We start from the raw sequence: 20,333 nt of genomic DNA, 5'->3' as shown, positions 1-20,333 counted from the left end.
CTCCACACTGCACCCATTATGTTAGTGGCAAATCATGTAAATGTCTGCTGCAGTATAGCTCCCACCTGGGCAAAGGATAGTTGTGAAAACAGAGTTGGGAGGCAGTAGGTCTAAGCCAAAACACGTGCTCTGTTGTCTTTGGCCAGTCACTCCACCTACTTTGTCATGATTCTTGTTTGTTACAGAGCTTGTTTGGAATGGAAGATGTACTACTATTATCTAGGAGGAATGGGGAGCTCTGAGCCCAGACACTCAGAAGTATTCAAGTGTTTAACTCCCATTGATACAAATGGGAATCAGGCACCTAAATGTCATTGAGGGTCTTGACCCTGTTGACATTTCAAGCAACATACAAAGCTACAAAGTAGGAACCTGGAAGACAGAAAGATTCTTTTGAATACACAAAAGAAAACGTGCCCTTACTGAGAGGAAAAACAGGAGAATAACGCTAACGCTACGAATGAGGGGCTCTGGGGGCTTAGGATACACACTGAATGTATGTTTATGAGTGGCCTCCAAAGGCCTGAAGCATTTGGTTAGTTTGGTGTATACATTCCAACAGTTTTCTGAAAGAGTCTTTGTTTTCACAGCTGTTTTGAAGGAAATTTGGCTACTTGCCACAATATGCTAGTTTCACAACCCCCCTGCCTGCAGGCCACCCCAGGCGGCACTGTCTGAGACTCCAGACACATCTGGGTCTGTGAGCTTTCCTTGCAGGTTTATTTTGCGTGGTCAACAAATGTCACTTCTTTTTGTCTCATGCCATTCAGTCACTGAGCCATAATGGTGATAGTGGTGTTTTGTGCCAGTTGCTGTTCTCTGTTCCCATTTTTATTCTTAGATTTTTACCATCTGTTAAAAAATAATCTGATGTTTAAGAAGGACTGACAGCTTAATTCTTAATTTCTGTGTCCCCAGAAGCAGAAAGAGATTCTTGCAAATCCTGCATCTGTCATCCCATTCTAAATATACTCTGGAACTTGTCTTTTGTACCCTTTCTCCAGGAGGTAGCAACAAGCTGAGGGCAGTGCAATGCCTCTAGTTTGCTCCTCCCTATATAAATTGAATTTCAAGCAACTCCTCCCCCTATAGGAAGGGCTACCCAGAATTCCCAACCACACCCCACCCCAAACAATGGCCTTGCTTATGTCACAAGGTCTTTCCTTTCCAAGAAGAGCCAAAGAAGGCTTTGTAAGCCAATCTATAGCATTCTTTAGAGAAATACTTTGGCAACGAAGAACGGTGATGAAAGGTATGGAGAATTTTAAACTATTACACAGTACTTTATAACTTGATACAGGTGTGGCTCAGCTTATGACTCACTGAGACACCTCAGTAGAAAGTGGCCTCTTCAAGTAGGTGAGAGGGGTATTGTTTAAGAGAGGGAAGCGTGTTTGTTGTAAGCAAGTTGTAAGTTTAGGGTTTGGAGGTTTCATTTCTGGCAGTCATGCAATATATTCACACTTCTACTTTGCTCTTGAAGTAAGCTTTCATTAAGACACAACAGCACAATTCCTTTAAGGTCCATGGAATGTTTAACTTTCTTTTAATTCACAGATAATTCCAAGTGCTATCATATCTCTCACAGACTTGAGTGTACATAATGCATAATGGTGCTAAAAGTTCCAGCATTAGAAAATCTTTTCTATTCTTTGGGAAACAGTGTAACTTTATGCCCATTCAATTTACAAATGGGATAATTCTCAAGTACATGTGATTTCCTTATACGGCTAAGGATGTAGAGCTTGAGATACAAACTATGGCTTTTTTCATTTTCCAGCCAATTTGTAAATAGTCACTGTAAACATAAGTTCACTAATAATATCCCCTGCCTCTTTTTAAAGCTAATTAGTGCTAGTGCCAACAATTTCAAATGCAAAGTAGTTAAAAATCAATTTTGAATCACAAAGTTAGCATCCCCTATAGATTGTTTGTAGTGCTCAACTGGAGGCTCTTAAAATGATTCCTGCCTTTGGGCTTTGACCCCAATCATTTCCTGTCAAATGCTGAACGTGCAGTATTAACTGCAACCAAATGCATTTTACAGAGCATGGGTTATAGCTGAAAGACGAGAGGATGCAACAAAGTCCGCAATGTCAGATCGTAAGCATGTAAGTACTGAATCTGGTCAGTGTTGTCTGATAGCTCCCACAGCGTTACTTAAAACTGATCTAGTGGTTGATGTTTCTCTTCTCTTTGCATGCAGTTGTAGTCCTACTGTTTGAAAAAAAGGCTATCCCTTTTAGTAAGGATTATTAACTGGAATTCTGTTTTCATTAATATCCAAGGCACACATGGTCCATGGCTAGCTGTATTCTGCAAAAGAAGAGCAACAATTATAAATACTTTATAGTCTCTCTCCATTTAGATTCACTTAGTGTCATAGTTTTAAATAAGAAAATGAGTATCTTCTCATTGGGTATCGGTACCCCTAATGTAAATAAAGACTTGTGATGTTAGAGATGCGTTCTCAAAAACAACCAGGTGTGGCAGGGCCAGGGTGGAGGGCCCTCTCAGAGGGAGCCCAAATGAGCAGAAAGGCCAGCACTAGCAGGGCAATTACAGACAGCTGGGTGGAAGATGGCTCAGCCTAACTGGGGCCACCTGACTCCAAGTCTGGTCTAATAAGAGGCCTTTAAAAGCCCTTCACGGTGGGGTGGGGGAAGACCAGAGTAGTGAGAGAGAGCAGATTGGAGAGGAGCAGAAGAAAGGAACAGGAACACCAGAAACCACAGAGGAAGACTGCGGAGCTGCAAGGGGACTCATTACAGCTGCAGCCTGGAGAAGGTACCAGGAGAAATTGTCTGGGGAAGTGGCCCAGGGAGAAGAGCTATTGTGCCAAGGGCTAAGGAAGTCAGCCCTTCCCACTAGCAGTTGCATAGGATCCCTGGGCTGGAACCTGACATGAATGCGTGGGGGCCAGGTTCCCCCCCCAGGCCACCCTTCACCCCAATGAGGGCAAATGGACCTGTAAGTGGGACCAGTGGATTGAATAGAGGCTAGAGCCCAGGAACAGGACTGACTTTGTCACACTGGCCACTCTCAAAATTTAGGCTATATCCACAATGCACATCTCTTAAGCCAGTGTAGGCTACGTGTGTCTACACACCACAGAGAAAAGTGGGCCATGCCCATGCTATAGTGTGGAGCTGCATGTGTCAATGAGAGGCTCTGGCAAAGAGACAGCAGGCAAAAACTCTGAAGTGGGCAGCTGCTAGAGCTTTCCCCACTTCTGGAGCTTTTCTTTGTGGTGTGGAAAGACTCCAGCTGCAGGAAGCTGCAATACTAAAAAGAGAGGTTATGGTGAAGAGCTGTTTGGGGAACAGAAAGCAGGGTAGCAAACACACCTATGCTATGCATGTCTTCACTAGTCCGAGCAGTCTCTTGGTACCTGTGCTGATGTTTATACCTGTGCAAGGGGGTGGGTAGTATTTTTACCTTACACACTGCTGAAAGGAGTGTGCATGACAGATGTACTACGTAGCTAATACAATAAATGTTATAGTCTTTAAGGTGCTACAGGACTGCTTGTTTTTTCTGTGATGCTGCAAACTAAGAAGTCCCCACCTCCGAGACTCTGTAGCTAACAGAAAATGAGACATTTACAAATTATCAGGTTCTGCTTTTTAAACTATCATAGACTCAAGTCACTGGAAGGGACATTGAGAGGTCATTTAGTCCAGTATCTTGAATTCACGGCAAGATTAAGCATAAGCTAGGCCAGTGCTCTGTAACGGGTGTCCTAGCCTCAGGGGTTAAGGAGAATCTTTTCTCCCTCCTTCTTGCAACAACCTTTTAGGTACTTGAAAGCTGTTATCGTGTCCCCTCTCAGTCTTCTCATTTCAAACTAAACAAACCTAATTCTTTCTTTCATTCTTCCCTCATAGCTCATGTTTTCTCGACTGTTAATAATTTTTGTTGCTCTTCTCTGGACCTTCTCCAATTTATTCACATCTTTCCTGAAATATGGCGCCCAGAACTAACGCACGACTACAGTGGAGGCCTAATTAGTATGGAAAATAAGGCAATATATATGGATGACAGTGCAAGCTGAATTACCTCTCAATATGATATCCTCCTTCGCAAACATTGACCAAGGCATACAGCTGTCTCAGAGCATACTCGTACTGAAATTGAACATAGAATGTAAAACATTTCAGTGTCAAATCCCAGCCTCTCTTTATTTAAGCTAGATGTAAAAGAGCTTTATAGATGCGGTCAACTCCAAAGATTTCTATTCTTGTTGGAACAGTCTAATATCATATCAAAGTTACCCCTCCCTCTCACCTTTCATTGCACCTTGAGACACCCAATGTCCTTATCCCTGAGTGCCAGGCATTACCCTCTCAGATCTCCAAGATTCCTGTCTTATGGAAGACTCCTAATACTAACCAAAGTCACTGAAACGCTAATGTACACCAGTCTGGCCTCCCTTTGTGTTGGATTGTCTCTGTAAGCTCCCCAAGGCAGAGAGCATATCTGATTTTTGTCTCATGTTCAATGCTGAGCACTCTGTCAATGCTTAATATATTAGACCACTGGTGCACAGAGGGGCAACAAGCAGCTCCCCACCCAGGCCAGGGGGCTGCCCACCCAGGAGCCAGTCAGGGAAGACTGCAGCAGGGTAGCCAGCAGCCCGCCTGGGCTCCACCTGGACCTGGCAGCAGATGCCTGCCCAGGGAGCCAGCAATGGGCAGCCAGCAGCCTGTCCCCTGGCCAGCCAGGGCTCTGCAGCCCGGGTCTGGCTGGGGCCCCATGCTCCAGCTGCTGGGGCCAGTCATTGCTCCACGCCCCAGCTGTCAGTGCCCCAGGGTCAGGGCTCCCCACCCCAGCTGCCAGCACCTTGGGGCCGGCCAGGGCTCCACGCCCCAGATGCTGGAGAACTGGCTCCAAGGAGTCGGCCCAGAGCAGCCAGCAGCCTGCCCTAGCCAGCCGGGGCTCCCCTACTGGGGCCAGCTGAGGCTCTGTGCCCCAGGGCTGGTGGCTGCTCAGGTCCTGGGATCAGCCAAGGGTCTGCACCCTGGGACTAGTGGAGGCTGCCTGCCCAGGATGACCAGGGATCCATTCCCCAGCCACTACAGCTCTTCTCCCTGGGCTGGCTGGGTCACAGCCTCCTGGGACCAGTGGTGGCTGCCCACCTAGGGAGCTGCTCCGCAGCAGCTGGCATCCCACAGTGTGCCATAGGAAGCCAGCTGCCATTGCTTCAAATGGGGCCCAGGCAGCAACCCCTCTCCATCTCCCTCTCCACAACCCCACGGATAGTAATAAATAGTAAGCAAGAAATTTCTCCAACTGTCTCAGGGGTCATGACATAAGTGCAATAAAATATGGGGGTCACAGTGGAGAAAAGGTTGTGCACCCCTGGATTAGACAAGTGATGACTTGAGATGTCTGCTTTTTCCACTAACTTCTGTTTATGGTTGCCTCATCTTCTCCACTCACACGTTTGTTTCTCTGTATCTGTTGTCTTGTGGAAGGCCTAGATTGCGAGTTCTTTGGGACAGGGACTGATTCCTCTGTGTCTTGTTTGTACAGTGCCTAGCATAAGGGGCACTGGGATATCACCATAGCAAGACTCAGGCTCTTAGATAACACTGTAAAACCTACAGCAAAGAAATCTCAGGACCAGACTCCAAAGAGAAATTTCTGAGCTACAATTCATCTGCAAATTCGACGCCCTCAGCTCTGGCTTAAACAAAGACTGTGAATGGCTGGCTAAATACAGAAGCAGCTTCCCCTCCCTTGGTGTTCACACCTCCAGATCAACTGCTGGTAGTAAGCCTCACCCTTGCTGACTGAGCTAACCTTGTTATCCCCACCCTTGCTCTGGCTTATTTATACCTGGCCCTGCAGATTTCCAAGACCAGCATCTGATGAAGTGAGTCTGTGCTCACAAAAGCTCATGCTCAAAACTTTTCTGTTAGTCTATAAGGTGCCACAGGACCCTTTGTTGCTGTTACTGTAAAACCTATTTCTGTGGACTCAACAAGAACCAAATACTATCAAGCAGGCAGTCACTTGTAGTGTGCAGTGCACAGTGAAGGGGATCTCTTTGTAGGATACAATTATATACATCAGATGCTGCATTTCAAGCCTGCTCCTAATTCCATCATTCTGATTAAGAACCAATATTGAATAGTACTTATGAAAGGCTGGGAGAAATTGTATAAGGACGGAAGGAAATCCTCTCTCTCTCTCTCTTTTGATCATCATCTTACTTGTAGCTGGTGCCTTGCAGACCAAGTGTCTTTCCTTTTGCTTCAGAAAATGTTACTCAAGTTTTAGTCAAGTGAAAATAGGAGGGTGTTCAAAAATCCCAGCTTTGGTTTTTAGTAAAAACTGACACTGGAAGAACACCTTGACTGCTGTGCTTTTAGCTAACATCCCACTTACCATGGGAGAGTGCCAGTTGAAGCAGTGGGTTTTGAAGTGATTCACTGCTGACTGGTAGCAGTCATGGTCACTGATGGTCAGTCTGTCTGACAGAATTTGGTCCGTTCGCTCCTCTGATGCTGTTATGAAGAATATGATCTTTCGCATGGATTCCTTAATAATCTGTTTAGCCTGCACACAAAGCAAGGACAACTGATGTGCTTTTCCTGGCCTCTACCTTGGAGGCTATTAACTGAATGCCACTTCTTTAAAACACAATTTTTTTTTTTCAAATGCTGTTTTCCAAAATAAATAACATGTAAATTACACTCCCTTTGGGGCCTACCCCTTGATCAAAGATAAACAAGAAGGAAAATCGTAACAGTTACAGGCTGTGGGCTTCCCACAGAACCTTCATTTAACCTATCAGTATGCCTGCAAAAAGGAGGAAAACACAATTCTTAAGGCTAGACTTGCTTCAGCTGCCTTCTGGGAAAACATATTTGCTCTTCAATAATGGTATCAGCAATTCGGGAGACTATGCTATGGAGAAAGTCCTGCCTCAGACAGACAATCTTTCCAAAGAGCGGTTCCCATATAAGGATTATGGGGGTTGGCAGATATGCCCTGGTGGTAGAACTAGTACCAGTAAACTTTGGTAGGTTAATTTTTGCATGTTTTCGTTCCCATTTGGCAGGTTGCCAATAAATGATACCTTGTCCATAGCCCTCAGAAGTTTAAGTAATTGTGGAGAGAAATATCAGATGGCTGTTATCATTGTAAGGTGTGTTGTGTCATGAATTGGGATCAACCTGCAGGAACTTCATTAGTCTCATTGGAGTTACTTTTGATTTGCATCCAGGTAACAGACCTGAATTTGCCTTTATTTACTGTAGTTAGAATTTTTAGCTTTACCTCCAGGTGTGTTTTCATCTCCCCTGCAATCTTCTTAGCCTCATGAATATCATTGGTAGCCATCAGCTTCCGCTTCATGATTTCAAGAGGCACATCAGGACTAGGAGTGAGATCATAGTGCATCACTGGGGGCAGGGAAATAGGAGAGGATCTCTTTCCAGTGCCCTGAAACTGCCCCACTTTCATAGTAGAGATGCTCTGTACATTAGAAAGCAAACAAACACACAAAGGTTAAACATCTCTGCTAGATGGTCTTCCTTTGTGTTGCCATGCAAGCTTGTTAATTTTCTAAACTTGCTTGACTATGGAAGACCTATGAAGGCCACTACTGTTTTACTTGGCTAATCTTCATTTTCAAAGTTCTCCAAGGCAAAACGCTACTCAGCTGAACAGCCTGGATTTTACAGATTGAAGACCACTTGAGGAAATCACAAACAATGGGATGGGATGCTTTCCACTGCATTTCTGAATAACCTGCCATTTTGACACCTTCTACCAAAGAGCTCACACTACTTTATTATCATTTATTAAGACTCATGTTACCCTGGCAATGGGCCTAGTACACCCCTTTTACAGATGCAAAATGTGAGGCATTGGAAGGTTAAATTAGTGGCACAAGGAGGACGCTTGTGTCCTCACACCCAGTCCCCCTTTGTTGTAGCCTTGTAGGAAAAGAGGGCCAGGTAAGGTCTGGTCCAAAGAGGCAAGCCTGACCAGAAATTGCCTAGTCCAGTCTGTGCGCTTGGTCACTATACCCTCATTTCTCACGAGGCCTCAGGTACTCCTGGCCACAGCAAAAGCAGAGATCAGAGATTAGCCAGAAGGGTAGCATGAAACTGTGCTCAAGAAGAACATAAAGGCTGAGGGGCTGAGGAGTAGCAAATGGCTACTGGCCCTTCTGAGGGTGTGAGCAGAGAATCAGGAAGGAGTGAGAGTTCACAGGGTAGATGAAAGGATGGAGCTGCTATGGGTGTTGGGGCAAAGAGAGAAAAATGAGAATTTCTTGACTTTTGGTTGCCCTTCCAACCTGAAGTGTAACTGCAGAGACTGCAAGCCTAAAGCTCTAGATGGGAGCGGCTACAGGCCTGAGCTGCCCAATTCAGCTCTTGAGTTCTGCTTCTCTAGCTTTAAGCTGGTTTTATTCAGAATCTGAGGATTTATCACCTCACCAGGATAGTCATTTTAAAGGGACTGAGATCTGTAGGGGGACTTGACCTGGAAACCAATTAAATGAATACTCACTTTGTTTCCATATTGCATCACATGGCTGGTGTTGGTGTGTTTCTTCACTATCTGGAATTGCTTATGGAGAGTTTCTCTTTTCAGATCCTCCTGCATAAAGAAACTTATATGCTTACAGATATCTAAATACAGCTGTTGTGTAAATGCAAGGAAAATTCAGAAGAGCCTTAGCCTCCCCTGACCAGGAGGTGAGTACCAGGGCAATGGCTATCAGCACTTCAAAAGAGATTAAATGAAAAATTAGGAAACATGGGTGAAGTTGAGATTTTTGTGGCATCTTTTCATACTGCAGTAAAATTCCCCAGAGTGTTGCAGCAGTAATGAAAGTTTGATCCAACATAACACTTAATGCATAACAATGTTTTGTTGTTTTTTTTTTCATATGTAAGGCTCATTGAGGAAATGTGGCTACACTTGTTAGTAACTGCACTTTGATATTCATGCTCAAACACTTGCAGTAATGTTGCCCCAAATTAGTACCTTCAGACTAAGGGAACTCAAAATTAGCGACTAGGCTGTTTTGTAATTTTTTCCACTTCAGCAACCACCAAAGAGGAATTAAGTTAATGAACTAAATTGAAAGATATCCAAATGAACAAGGTGAGGTGCACAAATAATGAATTTGTCAGTAAAGTATTGGGTTTACAAGCCATCCAGTTCTACACTGCAAAAAAAAAAAAAAAATACTTTAAACCATTTTAATCTTAAAACCTAAATAATTAAAAAAAATTGTATAAAGAAAATCTGAGGTTAAAGCTTTAAAACTGTATTAAATTTAAAACACCAAATACTTGTTAACTTACCACATCAGAATCTTCCATCCAGTTGACACTGTACCAGTCACCTAGGTAGGTCTGTCTCTTATCATCATAGTAACATGCATAAGACGACTCCTTAGGATTGGCAGCAGTAGTTGCATAAACTGTGAGATAAATGGAAGAGCAGCCTTTATTTAAGTTTCCCATTGGTACGTAAGTGCCTGCCACACTTGTCTGAATGTCATGCATTTTACTCATTTACCTCTAAACAGCAATGTACTGAATTTAAAAATCAGCCTGGTCAAATGCTACTATTCAGAAAGCTGCAAATACAGATGCTATCTTAATGGAAGAAACAGATCTTAATGGGACAGCTAAATTGCCTGTCTTGCATGTGTGATAACAACTGGTTTTAATATCCTTGATATTCCTCTCTTTCCAGAAAACACTGCCAATAACACTATTGAAATAATATTGTACATTATTAACACTCCTTATTGAGACAAAATACTATGGGTAAGAAGTTGTTAGAACAACAGCTCTTTCCAATAATGTATGATTTCTAACACAATGTGATACACGTATCAGCACATTCTGCGAGTTACCTTGTTACTGGAATATGAAGCCTACTCCACACACCAAAAAACCTCTAGCTAAAGACAAAACATGGCATATTTTGTATGTTTGCAGAAATTTTTGAATTTTAGGAAGAAAGTTGTATGTAGCATTCATGTTATTGATAACAATAACACAATAACCCTACCAATAGTAATTTCTCTGTATGTACCAGTTATTTTATTTCATTCTGAAAAGATCTGGAATCTGGTGAAAAGCAGGACAACAAAACTGAAGACTTTATTGCCTTTTTAATGCTTTGAATTTTATAATTCTTTCCAAGGTACCTTATGAAAATGTGAAACTAACAGCCAATTGAACCTAGCAACTTGCCTTTGAAGGCAGGTGAGAAACACACCATTTTGTAGATGGCTAAAAAGAACTGAGGTTGTCAGAGAGTCACAAGTTGGTGGCTGAGCTACTAACAGACCTCAATAGTTCTGATGCCCTTGTAAAACTTGACAGGAAGGTGGGTGCAATAATCCCAGGCCTGCCCTCCACGTTTCTGACCAATGCAACACATTGTCCAAAAGAACTTTTTGGCCATTTCAAGCTGTGAAAAATTGGGCTAAAAAGCTGACTGATCACTTACCGTTGATATCCTCCGCCAGATGGTTCATCATTGATCCAGATTCACATGCTTCAATGTAAAACACCAGCTGCAGAACAAGTGAGACATATTAAGAAAAAAACACTAGGCAGGGGAAAAGTTTAGGTTAGCAAAGGTTTATTAATGACTTTCCTATTTATATTGCACAGATCGTTTTGTTAATTCAAGCAGAACTCAACTAGATGTTTGGGTTTCTTTACCGGAAATAAAACACCATTCTAAATTGACGGTAGCCTTAATATTTTTGAGACCTCATCATCACTAATATATACCTGAACACAACCAACTACAATACTGACGTTCATAAAAGTTACTTTGAAGAAGATAACCTAATGAGGAACTCTGAATATCAATTAGCTTTCTTTGCTCTTCACATCTGTTAAAGTGGAAATAGAAGCCACTTAGATAAAAATAACCAGTGGATTGTTTAATTCAAATGTTGGCTTCTGCAAATGTCCTTTTTTCGTCAGACAAAATTTTTTTTAACAATAAACTTCCCCCAATAACAGGATATGGGGTCAAAGGTGAATAAACCACAGGAAGCAGGGCAAAGGGGGAAGTCAGAGTGGATGTTTTGCAACTCCAATGGTGAACAAAATATGTACCGATGTCACAGGACTGTGCTAAATAAGGCTACGAACCCTTCCCGTATTGAGCCACATAAATCAATGATACAACTGAAGATGATCCAAAACGGTATCATACACTCTGTTCATATGGGCAATACAAATCTATATTTTATGGCTTTGAACCACCTTTTTCTTTAACAACTATTATTTTATTGTTTAAACAATTGATGAAAGTACAGTTACAAAGATGCTTCCCCTGCATTATTTTCTCTATTAATATCACAATTTCTGATAAACTTATTTACCTTTTGGTATTTTTTGTTATGGTACATGTAATAAATTGTCTTGGTTAAGTCTTTTACGTGGAGCTGTAAAATAAGAACACTCGTTTTAATACCACCTTAATTCAGCCAAATAAATAAGGGAAGAAACCCATTTCATAAAAACAAAATGATTTCTACTTTTTATATATGACTGCTTCTAGTTATTTGGAGAGATAATGAAAATATTGTTGCTTGAATACTTAATGCAAGTTTATATATCCCTTTTGTTACCTCAACTACAGTAGGTCACTTATTTATGATCAAGTACAAATTTAACACAAAGAAGTTATACTTTTTACTCCCAATATACTGCACCCCTAGCAAATAGAGATTGCAATTTCACTACAGTGTGAAGGCCACGAAAACCTGGTTAATGCTCTGCAAAGCTAAGCAATGAAATCACACAATGAATAAACAGTCTGTCAAACATTAAGTACTTCATTTTATATCATGAAACAGCCTGAGAGCTGATATAAATTGGAATATTGGAATATGACCCCTTATATTCTTTCAAAGAAAAAGTGTGTTAAATTTAGATTTAGAAATATTTATTTTTATCATAACTGTAAAAATGTTTAAAATAAAATGCTTACATCATCATTAGGAAAAGCCAATAGTCCAGGGGCCCCGTGGTCCGTGAAATAAACAAACACATGATCCTTGGGACCACTGCCAAGAGAAATTAAAAAACAATTGACTTTCTAACCCTTTCAGCTTAATCTTTGCATACGAACCTCATAGCGGGGGTGGGGGTCAGCAACCTCTCTGAGGCACAGTGCTGAAATCTGACCTTTTGACCTCTAGGTACAGTCCAAGTGCCGGTGCTATTTTTTAAAGTCACTAATTGTCCTACTGACAACAGCTTCACTGATAGATAAATTAGGATGCAGAGCTTTACTGTTTAGGCGGTGGTTGGTAGAATTAGCTGGTCTTTTGTTAATCCACAGCCATCATGGCTTTGAGCAAGCTTCTAGCTGCACGGGGGAGGAGGAGCAGGCTGAGCTCCTGCCTCTAATGCTGATGAAAATTGGATCATGCGCCACTCTTGGCGCCTGCACCAGGGGTTGCTGACCCCTGTCTTGCAGTATTGAGGCAGGATGGTATTTGTGAATATAAATCAAAAGGTGTGGGTTTATCTATACCAACTTCTTAAAATATATACGATATTTAGATGATTGTGGGAAGACATGAATGACTAGAAAAGGAACGTGGAAGCCAGAATCAGGAACAAAACAAAAGATGCCCTTGTCAGGGAGGATCTTTCTAGAAAGTACTTAGTCCTGCTATGAGTGCAGGGGACTGGACTAGAATACCTCTCAGTTCCTGATTCTACGCATCTTTTAAGAATGCTCAGAATTGCCATACTAGCAATTTAAATTGATTTAAATGTCTTATTTTTGTAATATAAACATAATGCTGACAGACCCAGATTGTTGGCACCAGGGATTGAACCTTCAATCATAGGGTCTAAAGCTCTGTGCTCTACCACATACGCAAAAGGTCAGCTGGCTCTCAGCCAAGGCTGTAGAGCAGAGACTTCACTCACCCTAGTATGAGAGCTCAGTGCCTTTGGGTACTACATGCTTCCCAGGGCTGAGGAAGCATGTCCTGAGCTTCTGAGACCTTCCAGCTGTTCTTCCCAGCCAGTGCACCAATTGTAATGCTGACAGAGCCAGGTTGCCCTCACCAGGGATTGCACCTGTGATCATAGTCTAAAGCTCTGTGCTCTACCACACAAGCTAAAGGTCAGCAGACTCTGAGCTGTAGAGCAGACACTTCACTCACCCTAGTATGAGGTCTCGGTACCTCTGGGTAGTGCATTGGGTCGTCTTAGCCCCAGCTTAAGCTTTTTCTAAAATAGTTCTATGAAATATGAGACTCTAAAGCTATTTCTGTGATTATTTTTAAATTTAGAGTTAATCTAGTTCAGATACATAAATATGTGCTGAAAATATCAGAAAACACTAGTTCAATTTAAATGCATTCTGTGAATGTAATGTACTAAAATCTGGGATTTTTAGCCTTCCAAACCTTGATGCTGCATTATCTGCAGTGATAGGAATTCTAAAATCAAAATATATTTGATTTTAGTATACATACACAAGTTTGGGGCGGGGGGGCAGATTGTAGATATCTTTATCAGTTGGTCACAAAACCCATCATTTAAAAACTGCCATAGGAACCAAGTGATTTAATCAGTTTAATACATAAGTCTGAAAAATTAGAACTGAAAACCTGTGGTGTGAACTTTATTTGAACCAGGAAACCTCTGCCAGATTTCACAGACTATCAACCCTTTCATAACAGTGGTTAGATAGTAAACATTGCAACACAGTGCTAGTGTCCTAGAGACACAAAATGAGACTGAATACTTTGTTTCAGCGTCCATGCTGCTGTCTAATCAAAATGTGTATTAGTGGTAAAAAGGCAAATCAAATTAAAATATCACTTAATAATCAAAGGCTAATGCAGTTGAGACTTTTAAGCACTAGAACTGAAGTGTCTCAGGCTCAAGTCGGTTATTCCCTTCAAAATTTCAGCTATTGTACAACTGGAAGATGAGTAATCTGAGTCCAAGTTTTGGGCTGTAAAATGATTGACATGGGTGAACCTTCCTGGTCCAGCACATTCAGGACCTGACTGATCCTGAGCAAAGGAATTGGCCAGACCAGGAAAGGTCAGAGCTGGCTCCTCCGCTCCTGGACACTGGCCCATGAGACACTAGCCCTTCTTCTCCTTGGGGACACTTGGGCTCTGCTGCCTGCCCCCAGGGTGCTGGGGCTCCCTTCTGCCAGCTTGGGACCCACTCTGTGCTGATGGTTGGCCAACCGGGGCTCCACTACTGGTCCCACGAGTGCCAGGGCTCTGTGGCCAGCTCCCAGGTCACTGGGGCACCACAGTCAGCCCCAGTGCACCCTGCCTCTGCTTTCCCATCCCACCTGGCTTTGCTCTGTCCTCATCATTGAACACACCTGGACCCAGCCCACTGGTTTCTGCCAGGCCACATCTACACTAGCAAATTCTTTCAAAATATTTTCAAAAGAAGGGGCTCTCTCAAAATATCCAGCAGAGCATCTGCAGACAGCGTTCTTTCGAAATTAAATTGAAAGAACATAGCGCTCCTTTCAAAAGTGCTCTTCCACTCCCGTTTCAGGAAGTGCGCCTTCTTTCGAAAGAAAACGTGCAGATGCTCCGCAGGGCCTGGTTTTCAAAAGAGCAGGCCTCATGGCGCCTGAGTTTTTTTCAATCCCTGGCCCATTCTTTTGAAAAAGCAGGGGCTGTGTGGACACTCTTTCGAAAGAGCAGATTACCCTTTTAATCCACTTTTTTGTGTGTGGACGCCCTCTTTCGAAAGAAGCTCGTTCAGAAGAGATCTTCCCAAAGGACTTCTTTTGAAAGATCGCTGAAGTGTAAACATAGCCCCAGTGAGTACTCTTGCACTGGAGCACCCACTGGGTCATTGCTGATGCTGGACCAGATGAGTTGCAAGAGTAGGGGAGTTCAACCTGTATTTCATTCAAAAAGGAGACTCTCTAGTCTCGTCTACACTGAAAGTTAGGTCAACCCAGCTACGTCACTCTAGAGTGTGAAACATCCATGTCCCTGAGCAGCATAATTAAGCCAACTTAACACCCATGTAGATAGTGATTGGCAGACTAATTCTTCCATCAACCTATCTAGTTAACACTTCTTTGGGAGATGGATTACTCCCTTCAAGGTGATGGTATTCCTCCTATCAGCATACTGTCTACAGAGAAGTGCTATAGCAGCGCAACATCAGCTGAGCCATTACAACCTTGCCATAGACAAATCCTCTGCATGGTATTGCACAATAGGACCAGGTGCATTATGGGTTTTTCATCTTCCTTGATGTATCTGGAATATGATAGGCCAGTACCAGATATAGTTAACACAGGTCTTCCCACACCAAAAAGATATAGCAATCATAGGAAGAAATCCTAAAGTTTGTTTCGCACAGTTAAGATCCTTAGTGAGCATAATTAAGTAGAAGATGACAATATGGCCAAGCAGCTCTGAACTGTATAGTCGCCTTTATGCAGATTAGTATCTGACTATCTCCATTCTGCTAAAATTTTATCTATTTTGCCAAATTTAAGTGTGTACTAGTCTGGTTCTGAAATTCTTTGTGTATTTGATAACGTAACAGGGTCAGACGAGCAGAACCCCGTTGGAAGAGTGAAAGGCAGCTCAGGACACAGCCTGGGCCAAGGGCAGAAGAGAGAGCTAGTTAAGCTCTGTAGGTGGAGGTAACAGGGAATGACAGGAATTAATCAGTAAGGGCCAGATGATCTCAAGGTCCCAGACAGGGGTGGGGCCAGAGAATAAGAGACAAGGTGAGCAAGATAAGGACGCAGAGGAGGCGGAGAAGAGAGGAGACAGATAAAGAAAGTAAGCAGCTTCTACAAAAGGGGCAGGGGGGAGGAGGAAAGAGTGTCTGGGCTCCCCTCCCTCACTGTGACTGAAACACTGACCATGGCCAAGGGGGAAAGGACTGACCAACTGGCCCAGACTGGCAGAGGTGGGTGCAGCTTAACCCCTCCAGACAAAGGGAGAGGCATGGGACCCTGGCCAGACACAGGGGTACCTTGCCACAATACTTAGAGGACTTGATCCCAAAATACCTAGTATAGTTTGCCACAGGTTTCAGATGGTTGTTCCTCTTATGCAAATGGCAATTGCATGAGTGAAAGTAAGGTTAAGTACTAACCACTATCTCCTTACTAAGTAAAAATAAATGTTAAGGCTCCTGCACATCCACTCCCTTACTTGCAATTATGCAGGTGGAATAGAAATGGGGGGGCAGGTTGAAAATGCCAATGTATGAGTAACCATGGACTTGAGAGCAATTTTTAATTTGACTAATGAAATGCCCAGCTGTGTTCACATTTCAGGCCTCTCTCCAGTTTCTGGGGGGGAGCAATTTTGCAGCAGTACAGCAATATTTCCATTAATACAAGCTCAGAACCCATCTCAGCCCTTATCTTGTATTTACACGTTGAATATTTTGAGCCTGAGCGACAGCAGAGGGAAGCTCCACACGATTATAGCTATGTGGCAATGGGCGATTTAAATGCAGTCCAGCTCCACAACTTTTCTCCTTTTTTCCACCCAATTTAAAGCCAGAGCTCTCCTCCCTCTCTCCACTCCCTTGTCCACAGTGGAAGTTGTGAATACCTAAGTTTCAGTCCACACTGTATATGGTATCAGTCTGACATAGAGACACAGTTTGATAGCAGAGCACTAAAAAACCAGAAATGTCACCTTACACGTGCCAAAAATGTAGAATAGATACTAACCAGGTTTGCTAATCCTTGGACTGGATTACAATACAACTCAGACTGTATTTAAATCCCAGCTTTATTCATCAGCATCACACGAGTGGCCAGACACATAATATCACACATTCCTTAAATACAACTTCTCTGTTACCTTTTTAATACTTTTCCTGATCCCTTGCCCTTTACTGCTTCAGCATCACCTCTCAGAACAGCAAGAAAATTTTCTGGAGTAACATCCTGCAGATCAAGGAAGTTTTAAAATTAAATCTGAATTGCAGTAACAATCAGCCTTATCTGGTAACCTGGACAGATTGATTCTGTGCCACAGAACCAACAAGTGCTTTACAATGCAGAACAATGCTGTTGGTTTGGGCTTTGGGGGCTGGAGCAGATGGTATTCATATATAGCATTTTTCTTTTCCCACGAGGGCTTGTCTAGACAGGAAAGTTTTACTAGTTGTACCAGTACAGTAAAACCCTGACTTACGTGCAAGTGAGTTCTTGGGCAACTACGTGTAAGTCAAATTTCATGCAAGTTGAGGTCTGCAGCACTCACCCTGCTGCCTGGATCCTGGATTCCCACAGCTTGGGGGAGCCAGGAACTAGGCATCAGTCTTTGTACTCCTGGCTCCCAGCAGCTGCATCTGGCTCCAGGCTGCTGGGTCCCCTCCACTTGCGGGAGCTGGGAACCAGACAGCAGCCTTTGCGCTCCCAGCAGCTGTGCCAGGCTCCTGGCTCCCCTCTGTTTGTGAGTGGCGGGGTACTGGGAACCAGGTGGCAGCCGGGCAGTAACAGTTGATTTCAACGTGCGTTATTCCACAAAATGCGCAAGTAGAAATCATGTAAATTGGGGGGGTGGGGGTGGCAGGTGTACTGTATATGCAAAAGGACAGATACACTAGCAGGGCAGCTGACAGACTTTGCAGGGCCCTGGGCCAGGTGAGAGGAGAGTGGCTTTAGGCATCGAATAGGGTGAGTATGGGGCTAGTCTCCCCACAGCCAGCCCTTCAGCACCATCCACGGATCCGAGAGCAATTTAAAAGGCCTGGTACTCCAACCACTGCTAATGTCCCTATAGGGACAATGGCAGCCAGGAATCCTGGGCCCTTTTAAATCACTGGGCCCCAGGGCAGCTGCCCTCTCTACTCCCCCTCTACCCAGTCAGCACACCTCTACACTACTGAAATGATCCACATGGGCAGCAATTTTGGTGTAAAAGTGGTTCTTTTTGGTTTAGCTTGAACACTTTGCAAAATGATGTAAGTTAAACTGGAAAAAAAAGACACAAACCAAAATAAGCATGTACATAGTTATACCATCATAACTGTATCTATTTAAATTCACATCTTGGCACACACCAGTACAACTTCCTGATGTAGACAAATCCTTAATCGCGTTGGTCATCCACTGATGTTTGCTAGAATGTGTCTGCTTTTGGAAATCAGGCAGTAGTCCTAGTTCAGGAAACTAGGAAACCACTCTATTTATTGCCTGTATAAAATACAATGAAACTTATGCTTCTGATCACCTTTATTAGGTGATCTCCTGAGTTGGGAGCCTGCTTGAAAGCATCCTGCAATTATATCAAGCACAGTCCTGATCCTCCTCTGTTAAGCAACAGATTTTTCTCAATCTCTTTAAAGAGGTTTCACTCCGTCAAAAAGTCTTGCCATTTAACTTGACATCAAAGGGCTGCGGTTTCTCATTTCCGGGTAAATAAGTAGTAAACCTAAGCCATGCTTGCCAAACAATGTTATTTATCCAGTGGGAGTCTGACTACAGACAGGATTTAGTATTACTTTGTTAAAAAAAAGTCAGGAATGCCTTCACTTGAAAAGTTAATGATTACTTCAGGTGAAATTTAGAGAAGCTAAATTTCAGTTCATACTGCAACCTGAGTGCTTAACTGCTGTTTTTATAGCTCTCTTTGCAATAGGCTTTTTGGTTGCCTACACAGACCTCTGAGACTGTCTCCAATTTAAATAGGTCTACACAGCACACCGCTGATGGCAGCATGTAGGGTACATGCCGTTACATGCCACAGTGAAAAAGCATGCTGCGTCCAAACTGTGGTGTGCTGCTACATGCAGCTGTGAAAGACTCTGGCAGTGGAGAAACAGAAGGGAAAGACTGGCAGCTCCCCTCTGCCAGAGCCATTCGCTGTGGGAAGCAAATGCTCTGGCAGGGAAGAGGTGGCAGAGAGCTGCCAAAGTCCTTTACAGTTGCTTGGAGCTGCTGGAGCCTTTTTCTTTTCCTGTCACCAGAATGCTGGAGCTTTATCTGTGGCACAGAAAGACAGGCAGCAGGAAGACATAGAGTTGTTATGCTGCTAAAAATAGCCATGTAGACAGGGAGGCACTGCTTGAACATGTAAAGACGTGTAAGGTGCATACCCCAAAGTTCAGGCTTGTCTTTATTCTACTTACTTGAGCAGGCTCCACCAGCTCTAAAGGTCACTGAAAGGACTATGAAGTGTAGACATACTCTTAGTGGCACCTTGTAAATGACTCAGATATTGGGATACTGAAGCACAAGCTCAAAGAGCGACTATTTCATCAAACCTACAGCGTGAGTTTATCATATACATTTATATATTGAGCTATCAATTTTAAATGTAATGTTTCCAATCTCCTCCATCAGAGTAAGGTGGAGAAATAATGTAATAGCCCTTTGATACAGCTTCTACTCTAACTGAACGTACCCTCTGTTTACAACCTTGTTAGGAAAGGTCAGACAAGTTATCCAACTGGATGAACAACCTGGAGTGCTCTGTATTACCTATGGACTCAATACAAACTGTATTAAGGAATATTAAATCATCTGGAGGGTGAAAAAAAATTTTACTTGGATCACTAGGGAATGTTAAATCTCGGACATTTTGGTGAATAATACAGATTACTTCAGTCCTACCTCTTGCACATAATCCTTCGGCACTCCCTTGTACACATCTGTGCCATTGGGTCTATTGATGATGATGCCTTTGGTTGGATTCCTGAAAAAGTTGGATATACATTAAGAATAATTCATATGTGATATAGTGCCAATAAACTAGAAAAATATCAAAAGGACATGGAATGCCAACAAGATCAAGCCCAAGTATTTGTATATATTTACTAAAACATCATCTCTTTAAACATGATTTTTGAATGATCATGTAAAGATCTTTGTGCCTTATCAATTACATATGCTCAACTCAAAAAAAGATGTGTGTGCTGGGTGATTCAAGTAGACCTTGCTAGTTCTGCTTTTTAATGGTTTTGTTCTCTCAGCTCCTGAACTGTTGCCACTGCTGTATAACTGCAGTCACTGATACCAAAATATTAACCAGTTAGTGTCATCTAGTTCAGTTTATCAATTCAGGCAGCTGACTAGAGTATGGCTGTGTCCACACAGCTTCTAAGAACCAAAAGTTAGAGCTGAGTTGTTGAAATTAGTCTAGAGTGAAGGGCTATCACTGAAACTGGGTGCAGCTGCACATAAATATTGACTTCCCTTGTAAAGCATTTTAATAGGATGACATTCAATAAGGACAAAAGCAAAATACTCCATTTAAGAAGGAACTGTCAGTTTCACACACACAAACTGACAACTGATTTCGTAGGAAGGAGTACGGCAGAAAGGGAAGGAGG

The 20,333-nt window shown here is 42.8% G+C and overlaps 1 protein-coding gene across 2 annotated transcripts in view; it reads right to left on the bottom strand.

The window, feature by feature from the left end:
* Nucleotides 1–1,516: 1,516 nt before the first annotated feature.
* Nucleotides 1,517–20,333, bottom strand: part of LGMN (legumain) — a 46,727-nt gene continuing 27,910 nt past the window's right edge. For both annotated transcript variants that reach the window (XM_074996600.1, XM_074996601.1), the window contains exons 4-14: nucleotides 19,615–19,696; nucleotides 16,856–16,941; nucleotides 11,998–12,073; nucleotides 11,387–11,449; nucleotides 10,495–10,561; nucleotides 9,333–9,451; nucleotides 8,530–8,619; nucleotides 7,288–7,485; nucleotides 6,394–6,564; nucleotides 4,060–4,127; nucleotides 1,517–2,316 (exon numbers count right to left, since the gene is read on the bottom strand). In XM_074996600.1, coding sequence (XP_074852701.1) covers nucleotides 2,277–2,316; nucleotides 4,060–4,127; nucleotides 6,394–6,564; nucleotides 7,288–7,485; nucleotides 8,530–8,619; nucleotides 9,333–9,451; nucleotides 10,495–10,561; nucleotides 11,387–11,449; nucleotides 11,998–12,073; nucleotides 16,856–16,941; nucleotides 19,615–19,696 — 1,060 coding nt within the window. In that variant the 3' untranslated portion in view covers nucleotides 1,517–2,276. The remainder of the gene's footprint in view (nucleotides 2,317–4,059; nucleotides 4,128–6,393; nucleotides 6,565–7,287; nucleotides 7,486–8,529; nucleotides 8,620–9,332; nucleotides 9,452–10,494; nucleotides 10,562–11,386; nucleotides 11,450–11,997; nucleotides 12,074–16,855; nucleotides 16,942–19,614; nucleotides 19,697–20,333) is intronic.

The sequence above is a fragment of the Carettochelys insculpta genome, chromosome 6 (assembly GCF_033958435.1).
Source record: "Carettochelys insculpta isolate YL-2023 chromosome 6, ASM3395843v1, whole genome shotgun sequence".
NCBI classification, from domain to species: domain Eukaryota; kingdom Metazoa; phylum Chordata; order Testudines; family Carettochelyidae; genus Carettochelys; species Carettochelys insculpta.
This window is presented reverse-complemented; position numbering and strand designations above follow the sequence as displayed.